At 37.1% G+C, this 17148-nt stretch overlaps 1 protein-coding gene across 2 annotated transcripts; it reads right to left on the reverse strand.

The window, feature by feature from the left end:
- Positions 1 to 5074: 5074 nt before the first annotated feature.
- On the reverse strand, positions 5075 to 16964 carry LOC113533387 (uncharacterized). Of its 2 annotated transcripts, none has more exons than XM_026925519.3 (9): positions 16808 to 16964; positions 15863 to 15956; positions 15608 to 15776; positions 15124 to 15266; positions 14409 to 14585; positions 11463 to 11579; positions 10134 to 10220; positions 9826 to 9973; positions 5075 to 7218 (listed from the first exon to the last, which is right to left on the reverse strand). In XM_026925519.3, the coding sequence occupies exons 1-9, from the start codon at positions 16819 to 16821 to the stop codon at positions 7196 to 7198; spliced, it is 972 nt and encodes a 323-aa protein (XP_026781320.1). In that variant the 5' UTR covers positions 16822 to 16964; the 3' UTR covers positions 5075 to 7195. The 2 variants fall into 2 exon arrangements, with proteins under 2 accessions (XP_026781320.1, XP_026781319.3); XM_026925518.3 differs by lacking the exon at positions 16808 to 16964 and adding an exon at positions 16475 to 16743.
- Positions 16965 to 17148: the final 184 nt, after the last annotated feature.

The following is a 17148-nucleotide window of genomic DNA, read 5'->3' on the forward strand; positions in this document are numbered from 1 at the left end:
CCTTCCCTGTCTTTCATCCAGGCACTCAGATTTTCCACCCACCTGAATGGAGCATTGAAAAAGAGTATGAGGTGGAACCTGCCACTATCTGGGGTGTGGCTGTACTTCTGTTTAGCCTGGTGTGTGGAGAAGAGCCTTATTTTGGAGAACACGAGATTGTTGATGGCCACCTGTACTTCCCTGATGTCTATCTGAGAAAAGACAGAAGCTTTACATTCAGACCTGTATACAAAGCTGGGAATGTTCCAAAGCAAAATGGCTAGAGTTCTAATTACAGAAAATGACAGAAAATGAATAAGAAGAGAAGTTTCAGAAGATGTATTACTGCACACGCAGCCTGCAACCTTATCAGACTGAGGCAGGCTACACACTCAGTTTGATAACGTGGTGAACGTGGTGACTGGAAGGACACTCTAAAAGACAACAAACCTTCGAGGAGATCCTCATGCATGACTGGTTCTGAGGTCAGGTCACTGTGGAGGGAGTGTAAAATTATGATGTCCAGTGCACATGGATTGTACTACATCAGTATTCAGTTCTGCAAAAACTGATTGCTATGATAATACTTTTAAATGTATGTAATTGAAGAAAAATATAAGGTAACATTTACGGTTGTTGTATGAGACACAGCGCTAGTTTTTGTTAAGCGGAGGAAGATGGCTTAGGAATTTTGTCTGTTTCTATTGATGAATTCCTATCATTCCTATGAAAACTTTGGGGTTTCAGCAGTGGTGTCACTAGGGTATATTATTCAGGGTGTATCTATACGCACGATTGCTGCTGGTTAAGAAGTGCTGTAGTGCTATGATTACGTTAGGAAGTGGACTCTTCTGGTGCTGAAGGGCAGAGAGCTCTAACAGTGACTAGGACATGGTAGTGACATGGAAAGCATCCAGTTGTATCAAGATAGTATCCTGATTATCCATATGGTTTACTAACCATATGGACTCAATAGAGCAACAGAGTAACTTAAAGCCTTTACCACTGGGCCACCATATCTAGCTCAACTAGCTTGCGTTGGTTCAACCAAATCCTCCACTGAATTTACTCGCACCAAAAGATGAATTTCAGTGCTTTATTAACACAGAGTTTTTCCTAGCACATAAAGTTAAACTCATACAGGGTTTGTATTCACCTAAAATAGTTGCTAAAATAAAGGGCACACAAATGATCCACTAATTTGCAGACATTAACACAAGGAGAATTTTTACCATTCTCACCTCTTCAAAAATGTTTCATATCCCACTGTGTTTTCTGGTGTTCTACTGTAAACCAGTGCACTGCTCTAACTGCCGAATCATTTACTGTACAATCCTGCAAAATAATAATTTGCTGTAAAATAAATACTGTAAATTTACACCATTTTTTACAGTGTATTGTTATTTTTGCTGTAGGCCACAGTATATTGGAGTTGATAATGAATATGAACTCAAGTGCAAAAGTCTTTCAGCTTTAATGCGAGGGTATTTACATTCAATTTTTTAAGGGACAGAAAATAATTGGATAATAGACTGTTTAGCTGTTCCATGACCAGATGTGTGTTATTCCCTCATTATTTCACTTACAAGTAAGCAGATAAAAGGTTATTAAGTGTGGCATTTGTATTTGGAATCTGTTGCTGTTAATTGTCAATATGAAGTCCAAAGCGCCATCACTGCCATTGAAGCAAGCTGTCATTAGGCCAAAAAATCTAAACAAACCCATCAGAGAGAGATAGCAAAAACATTAGGTGTGGCCAAATCAACTGTTTGGTACATTCTTAATCTCAGCTCAGGAACACCAAAAGGCCCGGTGGACCACAGAAGTAACTGCTATATATATATATATATATATATATATATATATATATATATATATAAATATAAAACCTCTGTGCAAAGCCCCGGATGTTTTTAAATCCTAGAAATGTCCCTGGATCCGACAATGTACAAGCACGTACAATCTCAAAGCCCCATTCACTGCCGATTTAAAGAAACACTGGCTGTCACTGTCGAAATGAAGCACACTATTCTTTTGTAGATTTTAATCTTACAAACAGAATTACATCAATGACCTACCAGTGGACACCTGAAGCCTCAAGAAATGAACCATTTTTCAACGCAGTTGGCTGTAAATGTCAATGCTTTCATGAAGCGCCATCATTAAAGCATGTTTTTTAGAGAATAGTGAAGACAAATCATGAGGTTTTTACTAACAAAAAGAAACAGGCTTAGTCCACACTGGTTAGTTTTCACATGATCGCCGCCTAAGTGCAAGTGTAGGCCAAACCCAAAAGGCCAAACCAAAAGTAAAGTATAGCATCTGCTGATCAGTAGACAGATTTAACTAGGCTAGGCTTAACTCAAAGGTTTTGATAAACAAAACAGACAGCGTCAGCACCAGAAATACGTATATAAAATGAAAAGGCTCAGTAACGTCACTAGTGAAATGCTAAGTGTGACCATATGGTTGCCAGGTCTTAGCAAAATTTCCAGCCCAACTACATCTCAAAAAATCTATAAAAATACCTAAACTAGCCCAAAAATGTTTGCTCGCGAAACAAGTTGACCGTGGTGTGCGCATATTTCTAATTTGCAAGATCTAATACACGTCATAGCCTAGTATTTTACATTATCAACTCCATCCTTTTCATTTTCTCAATCTTTCTAATATATCCTACAACAGAAATGGTATCGTATATTGTAGATACACTGTCTGCACTTTACACGTTCCCTTTGTTTGCCATAGTAAGGGACATTCCACCAGTAGAATAACATTTTTGTCCCACCATAAATTTTCAAGGAATACATGCACAGAATGTAAAAAATAATAGTTGTATAAACTGCAATTGTCCTATTACAGAATCCAAATAAAATCACAAAAGGTGATTTTAAAATATTTTTAAAATACCAGTAACCTTAGTGTACCCCTCAACAGGCTGTTTTCTCTTGTCCCACCGTGTTGCCAATCATTTTGCATGCCAAATATAATAAAAATAAAGTATTAAGTTTCTTTTTTTTTGTATGGTCAAATTGTTGTCTTTTAAGGGTAAAAACATTAATTTGCATGAACATATTTTAAGTAATGATAATTATGCATTTAAACCATGTCCCACAAACTATGTGCAACCCTGTTACTGAAACCCAATTATCTGACTAAAGGAAGAGTAACACCAGTAAGTCACATGACAAACAGGAAGTTTCATCATCAAGACCCTGTCTAACAGGATGGCCAAGACAATAGTATGTCCCTTAACTATTTATAATTTTTTTCAAATCTTATCAGCATTGCTTGACTTCATCTAGCTCAATCACTCAACTCTGTTACTAAGATTATAGCTATGAAAAATAATACAAATAATATTGATTTAAAGAATTTAGTTATTTATTGTAAACAGTTGAAAGTTGAAAGTGACACGTGGTTCCAAAGTTAGCATCCTTTACTGAATAACAGCTAATGGCAAACTAGTGGGTTTTTTTTGAAGAGTGTTGAAGACTCAGTAGTACTCCAAAGGTAGAATATCCCCTAACCACACACATGATTGCCTTTTCCAACTGCAAACTTGTTCCAAAAACTAGCCTAAAACCACCATCTTGGCAACCCAGACAGTGCCACATCACAAAGATTCACCAAACGTCCTTATTATTTAAAAAGCAGGGTGCAAATTGGGAACAGGGGAACTAGAATGATGAGGTGGCAGATCACATGACCGGGGTTGTCTCACATTGCTTTTAATTGTCTGAAAAAAAGACATTGAGAGAAGATTTAATTAATTTAAAGTTAGCCTTTAAATAAAGATAGCATCTTTACTAAATCCTTCGAAAAACATACCGCACTACTTCGTGCCTTTACCTCAGTGAGTGATTCCACAAACAGCCATTTGTGTCCCACTGATACCAAATATATTTGTAAAGTAAAGGTAAGAGACATTTTAACTCACTATAACTACACTTTTTTCAGATTGTATTCATGTGAGAATCCATTTAACATCCCAGACCTGAAAGATACTTTTCTACAAGTCATCCATTATAGGTTATTTACACTTTAACATACACTGTAGTTGTGCTCCACAACATTCGATGAAGCTGTTACGTAAATACTTTCACCTGTATGAAATATTTGGAAGATTCCACAAGTGACTTGTTCCACAGGAAGTTGCATCATGTGAAGTTTCTTATTCTTTTTTTTCTTTACTTTCAATGATATTGTGATATTGACTGAGGTCGCTTTGAAAGTGCAACTCTGTTATCCAAATTATATTGAAAGTAAATTATTAATTTGAAAAAATAATTGTAAGTAAATCACTAGAATGTCCTTAATGTCCCTCATGCTACTAGCATGGATGCTAGTTCACCACATGTTCTTTATTTGCTAATTTTATGCTAAAAAAAACTCAACCATTGATAATTTAATTGTAAAACACAGCAAAGAAGCCTTGTATTTAAAAAAAAAGAGAGAGAGAGACAGAGAGATATTGCTGCCAGAAATGGGTCAACCCATTTTAAAATAAAATGTAATTTTTAATGGATAAATCTCGCCACATTTGTGATGATCCTGAAGTACCTTTCACATTTTGGTGTGTTTTATCCTTCTCTAACTCAGATCAACCTAGTTTTTGGTTTGCTGATTAGCTCAGGAGTTGCATCGTGTGAACTGGGGGCAGAGACAACACCAACATGTCCAAAGTGTGACTCTGGGGTTAGAGAAACACTGCTCTGACTCCACTCATACTTCTTTTGAACATATGGAATATTACTTCTCATTTCTTATGCATGACTGAGAATGTTTTCCTTCCTTCAGCTGAACGCTGTATTTTCTTCATGCTCATAAAAAGCAGTAATCTTTCAATTGAGGATCTTGTGCAGTTTGAGAGTTTCCAAACCAAAAGAAAAGAAATCATCGATCATGTGCCACACAACAGTTTCCTAATTTGATACACAGCACACTTCCTGTGAAGTTTCCAGTTTTAACCGACAGCCAACTGTTTTAAAAAAAAAAAAGCCGGACACTGTATTTGACACAATACATACAGCAACTTCATTCCCAAAGAGCATCTATAAACATTCAGGATCTGTTTTGAGCCTATAAGAAACGATTGTTTAAAATATATTTATTCAAGTTTGTATCACAAATGCATGTTTCTGAAAGTAATATCAAATCACAGAAAACAATACATATTTAATGGTTAAACAGTTAAACTTCTCTGTTTTGTATAACTTTTACAAGTGCTCTAGTGATTACAGTGTGTAAAGTAGAAATCGTGCTGGAATCTACAAAAAAAGAGCATCGGTTATCCAATAAAAAAGGATATTATTTGCAAAATAGACAACGACCTTTGGTACCCCTACATGGGGAGTGGTAATAAAACACACACAGGAGAGAACAATCAACTTTTGTTCCTGTTTGTTCATAACACTTCCTTAACCCCGAGATCATTTTGTCTGTGTGACATTAAATGATCAAGCGTTCTGAGGTTAGTGTGGTCTGAAAAGTTCGAGAGCACTAGTGAACATGCTTCTGTTTGGCAATCTTTTTCAATTTTATGATATGATCTGATGAGATCATCAGCAATACTTAGAGTGCAAATTAGAATCTTAATAATATTTACACGAATTTCAGTTTCTTAGTATTTGGTATGTCCACGTTTTGCTTTAATGACAGTGTGCGCTCGAGCTGACCCAGACGCCACAAGTCTGTGTAAAACCTGATGATCCATGTTAGATCAAATCCATCAGAGTGTCATCTGAACACGTGCTTCAATAGAAGAGAAAAGATTCATGGGAAATCTGGCCTTTTGTATAAAGCAGTTAACATGGTCAATATCACAAACCTGCTTAAATTTAAATAGAGACCTAGAAATTGTGCAACATCTTGTATATTGCATAGTCCTTTTTTGTTTTAGAATTTTCACAAATTTATTTCCTGTTTTATCTTTAAAAAAAGAATCCCAGATTTTTTTGGTCTCGCACTTTTGGACCCCACTGTACATGCAAGTGAAATGCATCCATTGTTTTTTTTTTTTTTTACATGCCATTCATTCCATATGTAGCAGTTCATCATTCATTTACGTGACTGAACAATCATGACTATAAAAGTATAAAGGCTTTAACAACACTCAGAAAAAAAAAACTGTACTAAATTTACCTTTCCTTGGGTAAATTTACCTTTCCTTGTCACTGGGGTGGACCTTTATTAGGTATCCTTTTCCTAGAAATGTGCATGTAATGTACCTTTGCACACTTTGCTCTAAAAGGTAATTACAGTCCAGTTATATACTCTATATATATCCACGTTTCCAGGTGACAGATACATGTTAAAACTATAAAAGATCATTCTACCAATCCAGTGACGGTTTAGTAACCTTTCTTCTGAGAGTGAACTGAGTGGCATAAAACTCTGGAACTGAAACTACAAATCTGAACGCCTTGTTATTAATATAAAAGAATGACAGTTGACACACGTCTCTAATTCGTGATAACAGGAGGAACCCTGTTATCTGATATTAAGACGTTTTGATAGTGATTTTAAGTGCTTCCCATTCCCATACACGACGCAGCCTTATTATTTGTTGAAGATTTTAGACTGATGTTATACAATTAGAAACAATATATATCTTAAGACTATATAACATTTTAAAATGGAGTGGCTGAGTTACATTTTGCATGGACATTGTCACTGCTACTAAAATAGTAGACATGCAGTTTGGTAAATATTGGACACTTTGCTGATATGTATCTGAACATAAAATAACTTTTAACAGAAGTACTGACAATAATACATGACGTGAATATCTAAAATAGCTAAAATGTTCGCAAAGCCAGTATTTTAAAGCATATAAAAAACTAGTAACAGATAAATATGTAACTAATGAATGTCTAATCATTACATGATTAATTCGGCATTTCCATGTCCAGTAAAATCAATCTTATCCTTTACAGATAAAAGTGAAACCCTCAGGGCATTTGTTCCTCAGGGAGTTTAGAGCAAGAGCTAGATTTCTGAAGACTTTGAAATAAGCTAAATGGCAGTGTTGGCTCTCACTTTGTGTCTGAAATTGATTTACAGACATCTGTTCCAGCTGATGAACCTGCGTAACTGAAGTTTTGGTCAGCTGTAAGTGCATGTTTAACAGTGAAATGAAGTTGCATTATTGTACTCCCTGCTGACTGGCAACAGTGCATGCTGGTCCTCATGCTGGTCCTCTTCATAATCATCCTTACTGCTTATCTGTAGCAAACACTTTTAAGAGAATGGAGAGAAAGACAGACAAACATTATCAGACACTCGGACACAGCAAAATTACAATAAAGGAACATGTGGGTTTTAGTCAAAGTAGAACTGGACAGAATTATACAATTATACAGAACAGACGCAAGGTTAAATTCTGACCTGAAAAGGACAACTCTCACCCTGGCACTCAGTTATCCAAACCTTTAGTAGTTTCTGTTTGGTTTCCTACCCTACATACTTAAACAAACCAATAACAATCAAAAAGATTGCCTAAGGGGTGCGCACTTGTAAAATTCTTTCATTCAACAAACCTTTGGCAAGTGTGCACAGAAATCACTGACATCAGTCGCAGAATATAGAGCTGCCACTAAACAAACGATTAGATATTATAGTTTAAAACATTTTGTGCATCACATCCAGTGTTTATTTATGTTTTGTTTGTTAGTCCGAATATTCAGAACACACCGCATTTCTACAGCACTACAGCTCTGTCCTTTGGATCACTTTGCTCCTTGCAGGTCAGTTTAGCAGCTATGCAACACAAACGACACAGCATGGCTGCTTCACTTCCTACAGTTGGGTTGATTCAGAGTTGAATCTCTTTGCCACTGCAATCTAACAACATTTTTTACACTCCCATCAGGCAATTTTTTTTTTCTTTTTGATTCATTTACTTATGTGCGGTGTACGACTAATCCAAACCAAAGAGCAAACAAACCAAAGGTATCCGTTTGGCACTGAGTCAGACTCCGCCAAAGGTGTCAAAGTGCCCTTAAACGGCTCTTTGTCATTACTGGGTTGCGAAAAGCCAGCCAACCAAAAATATATAGCTGACAACAGTGGCTAAAAATCCCAGCAATGCTGCTGTGCCTGATTCACTCCTACTGTGTACCTGCTGTTTTTATAATGGGTCGTGAAGTTGATTATAAAAAAAATCAGTAATTATAAACCTGCAAAATGACCTGTATGATAGGTAGACCTCATAAACTGGCCAACAAGAGTACATACAAGGTAGATCTACAAGGTATCTAAAACTGGCAACTGTGTTAAATATTAATATCAGATAACTTTTCATTTTTACTTCAGTAATATTTTATGAAAATAGAATAATAGTAGAGTATCGCTATTAAGTGAAGTGAAGTAAAGTGAAGTGACGTGTGGCCAACTATGGTGACCCATACTCGGAATTTGTGCTCTGCATTTAACCCATCCAAGTGCACACACACACACACACACACACACACACAGTAGTGAACACACACCCGGAGCAGTAGGCAGCCTTTTTTGCTGCGGCGCCCAGGGAGCAGTTGGGGGTTCGGTGCCTTGCTCAAGGGTCTCACCCGAGTCGTGGTATTGAGGGTGGGAGAGAGCGCTGGTCATTCACTCCCCCCACCTACTATCCCTGCCGGACCTGAGACTCAAACCCACAACCTTCGGGTTACAAGTCCGACTCTCTAACCATTAGGCCACGACTGCCCCCAATTATTTGATTATTTAACACAAAAGGTGTTAGATGTGAGACTATTTTTTTAGGTCTCTGTGACATGATCATTAAAATCAACCAGGCTACTAAGAAGATGCTGCTGGTTACTATGGTAACCAGGCTTCTCATCAGTTCAGTTCAAAATTCAAAAACATTCATCCTGATTTATTTCCCTGCACCCTGGGGATGTTAGCATGTTTCACTACAGCTTTGTAATTTTCAGTAAAAAACAGTCAAAGTAACGCAAAACTTTAGTAGATCAGAGTCACTAAGACATTTTGAGTAAGACAACTTAAAGTAATTTCAATGACACAGCCAAGAGTAACTCAGGAATACAGCGTGATTTTAAAAAAATGTTAACACTTACTGGCAACCTTTTTTTTCTTTTCTTTACAGTAATGTTGTATTTGTTATTTCTTTTTTTTTTTTTTGGGAAATTGCTATCAGATTGAGTTTGGAACAAGGAAGAAGGATTACTAAATACAGTCTATAATTATTAACCTAAATTCCTTGTGTTATAATCTTACAAGGGTTGTTACAACAGTGTTATAGTGTTGTGGTGTCATATACGCTCACTGTCCGCTTTATTAGGAATACCTTTGTGCCTGCTATTCATGAATTTATCCAGTCAGCAAATCTTGTGTGCAATGCATAAAATCATCAGATACAGGTCAAGAGTGACTTGGTTGTTGGTGCCAGACAGGCTGGTTTGAGAAACTGTTGCACTTTCACACAGAACTCTAATAGTGCAAAAAAAAACAAAAAAACAAAATGAAAGAAGAAATGAAAGATGAAAGAAGTCAGAAGAGAATGGTCAGAGTGGTTCCAGCTGACAAGAAGTCTACGGTGACTCAGGCACTCTTTACAACCTTGTTGAGCAGAAAAGCATCTCACAGTGGGCACAGGCTTATGAAAACTGGACAGCTAAAGATTGCGGCAGGTGACGTTTTTCTAATCTTAAATGATTTTATACATTGCTCTGCTGCCACATGAATGGCTGAGTCAATAACAGCAGAAATAAAGTCGCCAGTGTGTGCAAGTGTTAGCATTTTTTTAAAAATCATCCTGTATTTCAGTAAATCAGACTGACTCAAAATATGTTTTCTTTTGAAAACAAGTACAGCAGCCCTTACTTCTCTCCCGCAGACCCTGGCCGAAGCTGCGGTACAGATGGAACAAGCCCCAGAACAGCACACATTTGATGGTCACTGAGATCACACAGCCTGTAATGGAGGCAGCCTCCAGTATGTATGTTTCGCTCTCTCCCCAGTCAGAAACGATCTATGAGGAAAGCAAAATGGGTTTCAAATGCTCCTGAAGGCTTCACTCGCATCCAGACTTACCATGATATATTTTCTGTTATCCAATGATATACAGTGTTTACAGAATCATGTACATGATGTAAGCAGGACTGTAAATAAAGGTGTGTTTCCAGACTTACCGTGTATAGCAGGTAAATGAAATAAGCCAGCTGAGGTAAGTTCAGGAGGATAAAAATCCAGACCAGTGGCTTGACTTCTTTTAAAACCTGAAAAACAGATGAAAAGAAAATCCTAACTGATTTCAGATAACAGCAATGTTTCAGATAGTAAACATCTATAATCTATAATAATCTATAATAATCAGATAGTAATAAGCTTCCTTATTGATCAAAGTTGCATATAGCCAAACCAGATCGTAAAACCAGCTCATGGCAATTCCACCTTGTGTATTTTTCCTTACGTATTGATTTCATGTTGCCATATCTAGACAATCAAACCCATGTCTGGTTGGGGTGTATGCAAATTTAAACCATTTTAACAATCTGAAAAAAGCCTTGCTTTGCAGTTATATTAAAAAAAAATCAATATCAACATCATCAACAATTATAGTACAGTGAACAGATTAGTAGTCAATAAATAATAACAATAAATAAAGCATTGATCATCACAACTGCACATGCAGGAAACTCATACAAGGGGTTTAGTATCAATGGGTAATTTGTAAATGTGAATCAGAAAGAGCAGGCATGGATCGTCATCAACTCATTAGTCCTTCAGTTCAGCAATCGGAGCACGTGTCTACAAGAGTCACCTTGAAGCTGAAGCGGAATTTTCAAAGATTCTTGGATATCACTGCATGTTTTTTGAAGTTCTTTCAGTTTTTTTTTCATTATATCTGCACTAAATATGTGATTTTATTCATTTCAGTAGTCTGCATGGCAGTGTTTACGTTCTGTTAGCGTTTTTAGGATTTGTTCAGGATAGAAACTTGGCTCATCTAATATTTAATTAAATCTACAAAGTTAAATCTGATCTATTTGAGATCACATAACTCTCTGGGGCAATCTCTCTCAAGGGCCTGGCTCTATAGACAGTTTCCTGAATCAGACGCAGGTTTGTTCAGATTATGTGCAGAAAATATTTATATAATGTAACAGAAGATTATAGATTATGGATTATAGATTAAGGATTATAGATTAAGGATTGTAGAACATTGCTACTTCTATGTTACCAATACTAAAGGAATGCCAGTCTGTTCCTTGTGGTCGTTCATTATACTGTAGTTCACATGCATAAGCATAAACTAGAACGAAGCTTCTTGTGAACAAATGAATGCATTCAGTAGATGACAAAAAAGTGCACAGGGATTTCCAGGGTCTCTTGGAGGTCTGCAGTCCACCAAAGTTTAATATACTCTTTACCATAACATGCAGAATTTAGTTCTCAGGTGCATTAGAACAGAGAAAATCACAAATCCTGTGAAACAGCTCTTATTTATAGCGACTTACAGAAATGGCTCCAGCGACTGCAGTGATTATTGCCCAAACCACTCCAATTCCCAGAATAATGGTATGAGTCCTGGACACAGAGGGGCCTGACGTCAGGATCAGGATGCACAAGCACAGCTGGTCAACAGGGCAAAACACATTTAAACAGTCATTCCTCAAAAACTTTTTATTAGATACAAATAAAACTCCTGTTCAAATTGCAGGTTTTTGTTTTCTAAAAAATGAAACCAAGATAGATCATGTCAGATCTGTTTCCACAATTAATGTAATATAGCTACAAAGAAAATTCAAGTGAAATACAAACTGAAAGAAAAAAACATACAATAACCTGGTTGCGTAAGTTTGCACACCCCTTAACTAACACTTTGTTAAAGCGTCTTTTGCTTGTAATACAGCACTCTGGCTTTTTGGGTAAGAGTCTACCAACGTAGCACAGATAAATTTGTTAATTTTGTTCCACTCTTCGATCAAACTGCGAGGGGATCTCCTGTGCACATCCTTCTTCAAGTCATTCCACCAGTTTTCAATAGAACTTAGATCTTAGAAAGTGTTTACTTAATATCACATTTATATATATAAATATTCACTTTTGTTCTCAATGGAATATCTCAATGATTCACTGTTTATTAACTTGTTAACCAAACACCTATAACCAGGACAGATTTTTCACTTTTTTCCACATTTATCAACTTCCTTTATTCTATGTAACACTGCTGTTTAAAGCAGAGATAAGCACAAAATTCACCATCATTCTCTGTAGTAATGACGTTATCCAGCTACAGTGGGTCATAAGATTGAATGAGAGGCCTAAAACAAATTTCTAGCTATCAGTAACTCTGTGTCACTATGATAAAACCATTATGGTTGAAGTTTATAACGTGGGGTCTCATCACAGGTGTACATACAGTTTGAATTTCTGCCATTTATCCCTTCCTGTAATTTGTACTTTGACATGCCACTGCTTGCTTCATCTATTTACTTCTAGTTTCTCTATAGGCATTTTGAATCCTTCTCAATTGCTGTTGGGAACATTTTATTGGTCAGCGAAGCATGCTTAAATAAATTAGCCCCAGTGTTACCTAAATCTATGGGGTGTTTCACCAAGTGTAGTTGATAATAATGTTGTTTAAATCTAAATCTAGGGTAGAAATAAATCAGCCCCAGCCTCTATTTCATAGCATGCTGTTGTTATTGAGATAGTCCTCGCTGCAGAACCAAAAGTCCAGGGGGCGGAGACGGGACCTGTTCCTATAAGCCTAACTCTAACTCTAACCCCTAACCCACACAACACTGTACAACACAAAAGATCACACTTAAAACACTTATCCAGCTTGAAACACACTGAGCTGTCGCCACCACCTGGACTTTTGTCTTGACTTGGTAGACTTTATGTCTACCTTTATAGTAGACTTTATGTGCTTATATACTTAAATACTTCTTGGTTCCGCAAAAAATCAAAAATAATCCACTTGAAGCCATTTGTTAACAGCATATGATGTTATGAGATGATGTGGATGGCAAAAATTGAGCCTTATGCTTATGTGATTTTTTTCCTTGAAAGAGAGATTATCTCTGCTAGTCCATTTCCACTAGCCGGCCCTGATCATATCTCACAACTAGCAAATTACTTCAAATCCCACTAAAAAGGTGAAGAAAAATGCTATGAATTTGGAAAAATGCATATAAAATATTTTAAGACTAATATAGGAAGTGAACAGACATGCACTTACAGCCAAGATCAGAAGTTTACATTTACATTTACATTTATGGCATTTGGCAGACGCCCTTATCCAGAGCGACTTACAAAAGTTTACATGCACTTCTAAGGGAAAAGCATGTAATGACAGTCTTGTGATTTCACTGATTTCTGCAAGTGCTCTTTTTCTGTGAGAGAATGATTGGAACACATGATTCCTTTTCACAGAAACATTCACAAATTGAAGCTATTTTATTAATGTACTCTCGAAATTCAGGCAAAAATATATATACAGCCCATCTAATATTTGGTTACATGTCGCTTAGCCCTTTTCACCTCGATCAGCCACTTCTGATAGCCATTACATATTGGTCAGGGCTTGTGAAGACCATTCCAAAAGCTTAATTTTAGCCTGGTTTAGTCATTCCACAACGAGGTTTAAAGTGTGATTTGGGGCACTGTCCTGCTGGGAAAGTAATCTTCATTCGTCATTATCCATCCACTTTTTTCCCCTGATTTTCTCCCTAATTTAGTCTTGGCCAGTTCCTAATTTCCACTCACCACTCAGCTCTCCCCTATCATATGACAGCTACAAACCAGGGAGGGTGAAGGCTTTCATATGCTTCCTCTGAGATATGTGAAGCCAGCCAAGCGTATCTTTTCCAAAATATGGGGCAACATAAACTGAAAGGGTTACCCCTGTCACTCAGAGAGCACAGTCTTTATCGCTCTATTGCGATGGCTGTGGCATCGTCGAGATACAAACTTGCAATCTCGGGACAAAAGGGTGAACACTTTTCTGTTGCGCCACTCTGGATTCCATCCACTTTATGCAGTGCGCCAGTTCTACTGGCAGCAAAACAGCCCCAAACCTTAATACTACCACCACCGTGCTTCACCTTTTCTCCTATAACATACATCATACATGGTCACTGTGGCCAGATAACTTCTCTTCTTCAGAAGACTTTTTCTTTGTTAATGTGATCAGCAGCAAACAACAGTCAAGCCTGAAGGTGGCGATTTTGGAGCAGAGGCTGCTTGCTTGTGTTCCAGCAGGTGAACTTTGAACCTGCATTTGTGGGGATTTTTTTTTTTGTGAAAAAGATCCCATTATTATGTCACAGAAAAAGAACAGGTGCAGAAAACACTGAAAACCAGGGACTACCATATCCTCCATGTCCCTTATATATGTAAACTTTTGGCCTCAGCTGGACTCGATTGTTACACCCACAGTTAAAAGAAGAAATCACCTGCGCCTGAAGATCAAAAGTCACCATTGAGAAGCAGAGATTGAGCAGGCAGTACTGCTTCTGCATGTTTTCCAAAGCTCCTCCTACCCTGAAGGCCATCATGTTGGACCTTAGGATGAGCAGCGAGGCACAGATCACGTGCACCACACCCACACATATGATGCACACAAACCGCACCTGCAAAAGAAATAGTAACCTGAGGCGATTCAAATTTGAAAAATGGCAAACATTTGCTGACAATCTAGATTACATCCCTAATGTGTCAATAACACCTGTTAACAAATTAAAGTCTCTCTAAAATCTGGCAAAAGAACTTTTTACTAATTCACCCAAACAAACCTCCTCACGTTTGTTCTCTTTATCATAGTGAGTCTTGATGGTAATTTTATACAACACCAATCTGTGCTTCATAAAGCCCAAGGACATTTACATTAGAGGATGATTAATGGTTTGTAATCTTGTACTGTGTGTAACCGTATCATCTAGTTTGTTGTTATGTAACAGACTTCCTTTTGCGTAAACTCGTATATCTGTGTTTTGAGCCTGTTCCTATTTTAACTTCTGCTTTTGGAAAGCCCCAGATCCTTTGGTTGAGCTGCTTACAAAAATTCTCTTAGGCCAAATTGCAGCTTAGATGCAAAAACTGAGGCATACAGCTACGCCCAAGGGAGAGGTTTATTGTGGTTTGTTGATGTTGAAATGACGGCTGGTGTACCGTTAGCAGTATTTCTTTCTTTTTGAGTACGCTGAAGTTGACGACAGAGCGCACCATGACCACAACCACACACACCCCAAAGATAATCAGCTCCTGTCTGTTCTCCTGCAGCACGCCTCGTGCAATGTAGTATACGCAGAACACTGGGGAAACAACACAGACACACCATATTTAATAAAAACACACTGGCTGATTTGCATACTATTCATCTGTATAAAGTGCAAATAACTGCTGCATTCAGTTACCAGGACTTGTACAAACTTGTCGTAACAGACCAGAGTAACTGAATAAAACAACGTGACAGTGAAGCAGAGCAAAAGTGAAAGTGAACTTTTAGGATGGTCATATCAGGGCAATGACATAAGAGACTAGTCATTGTGTCTAGATCATCTTAAAAAGCACAGAAGTGGATCCTGGTTTGTGGAAAAAAATAAAATAAATCCCGGCCCTTATTCTACAGAGCATTGTTATTATTGTTCCTTACGGATTCCCACAAGCTGGATGAGAGAGACACTGAGGTCATCATCTTCGCCCTTTTTCCAGCTCTCCCTCGCGATGTTGACTATAGTGATGATGAGGAGCGCCAGCATGGAGATGAGTGTGAAGCAGAAGTAGACCTTCACGAAGCACTGGAGCTCCGACCACTTCTTTATCTAGACAGACGAAATAAGACATAGTGCTGAATGGGATGTGAGAGAGCGAGTTAATGGGAATCATGCCCCAGAGTCAGATGACCTACTGGTCCACATGGTGTGGGTATCAGCTCCCCGTGCCTCGGCATCAGGTTTGGAGAAGGACCCTCCATGCTCTCCTGGCGCTGAGGCAGCAATGGACTGCAAAGTCAAGAATGAACACCTTTTATATATATATATATATATATATATATATACATATATATATACATATACATATATATATATATATATATATATATATATATATATATATATATATATATGTGTGTGTGTGTGTATATATATGTGTATATATATATATATATGTGTGTGTGTGTGTGTATATATATGTGTATATATATATATATATATATATATATATATATATAATGTATGTATGTATGTATGTGTGTGTGTGTTTACATGAGTTTATATATAATATTTAATATATATATTAAATATACATGAGTTTATATATATATATATATATATATATATATATATATATATATATATATATATATATACACATATATATATAAAGAATATTACATCAGCCTGGTAAAATGCACTGTAAGTCATAGACAGAGCATATATTAATATTAATAAATGTTCTGAATTAATGAAAAACAATGGCTGTCTACAGCAAGTGTGCAGGCAAGTAAAGTTTTCAGAACCTCACGCTCTGCATCCTCATTATCCCAGATGGTTCACCACTCATCATGACTGATGTCCACTAACTAGACTACTATCAAAAATATATATTTTTTACAAAATCCTATGATGATAATCGGTTATATCTTCGTTTTTTTCATCAGTACCCCCAAAAACTTCCTCGTAGGAATGTAACCCAAATGGCTCCCACGTAAAAGTGGTGTCAAATATCAGCATCTGCACCCTACGCAGTGCACTACGTCTAAAAAAGGAGGTATTTGTAACTAGTCCCTAGCTGTTTTTAGCTTACTGCTAACGTCAAGCATTGCAACAGGTGGATTTTACTGAGCACTTACCGAATCTCGTCCATTGAGCCCAATCCAACCAGGACACTGATGCTTTCAGCTGTATATTAGTCATGTACTTTCCAATGTTAGCCGCTATCGCAACATTTTAAGAAACATTTTAAGTAGCGGGAGGGGCTGGGAGATGACAATACGCCCACTTCCGCTTTTACAGCTAAGCGTTTTTTCTAATCAGTAATGCGTGTAAAAATCGCAATATATTCACTTTCACCTACTTGTTTCGATTTTAAGTTTTGTTTTGTGTATACGCCATAATATAGATAATATTATTCATAATTTATATCCTTCATTATCATATTTACACATCAGTTGAAATAATATTTAGTAGGAAA

Source organism: Pangasianodon hypophthalmus, chromosome 8 (assembly GCF_027358585.1).
Source record: "Pangasianodon hypophthalmus isolate fPanHyp1 chromosome 8, fPanHyp1.pri, whole genome shotgun sequence".
Classification (NCBI taxonomy): Eukaryota; Metazoa; Chordata; class Actinopteri; order Siluriformes; family Pangasiidae; genus Pangasianodon; species Pangasianodon hypophthalmus.

Coding starts and splice junctions, on each gene's coding strand:
- LOC113533387 (XM_026925518.3), bottom strand. CDS start 16,521: ATGATGAGTGGTGAACCATCTGGGATAATGAGGATGCAGAGCGTGAG. Junction 15,777..15,862: donor TACCCACACCATGTGGACCA/GTAGGTCATCTG, acceptor TCGTCTGTCTAG/ATAAAGAAGTGGTCGGAGCT. Junction 11,580..14,408: donor CTTTTGATCTTCAGGCGCAG/GTGATTTCTTCT, acceptor CCTGTTGACCAG/CTGTGCTTGTGCATCCTGAT.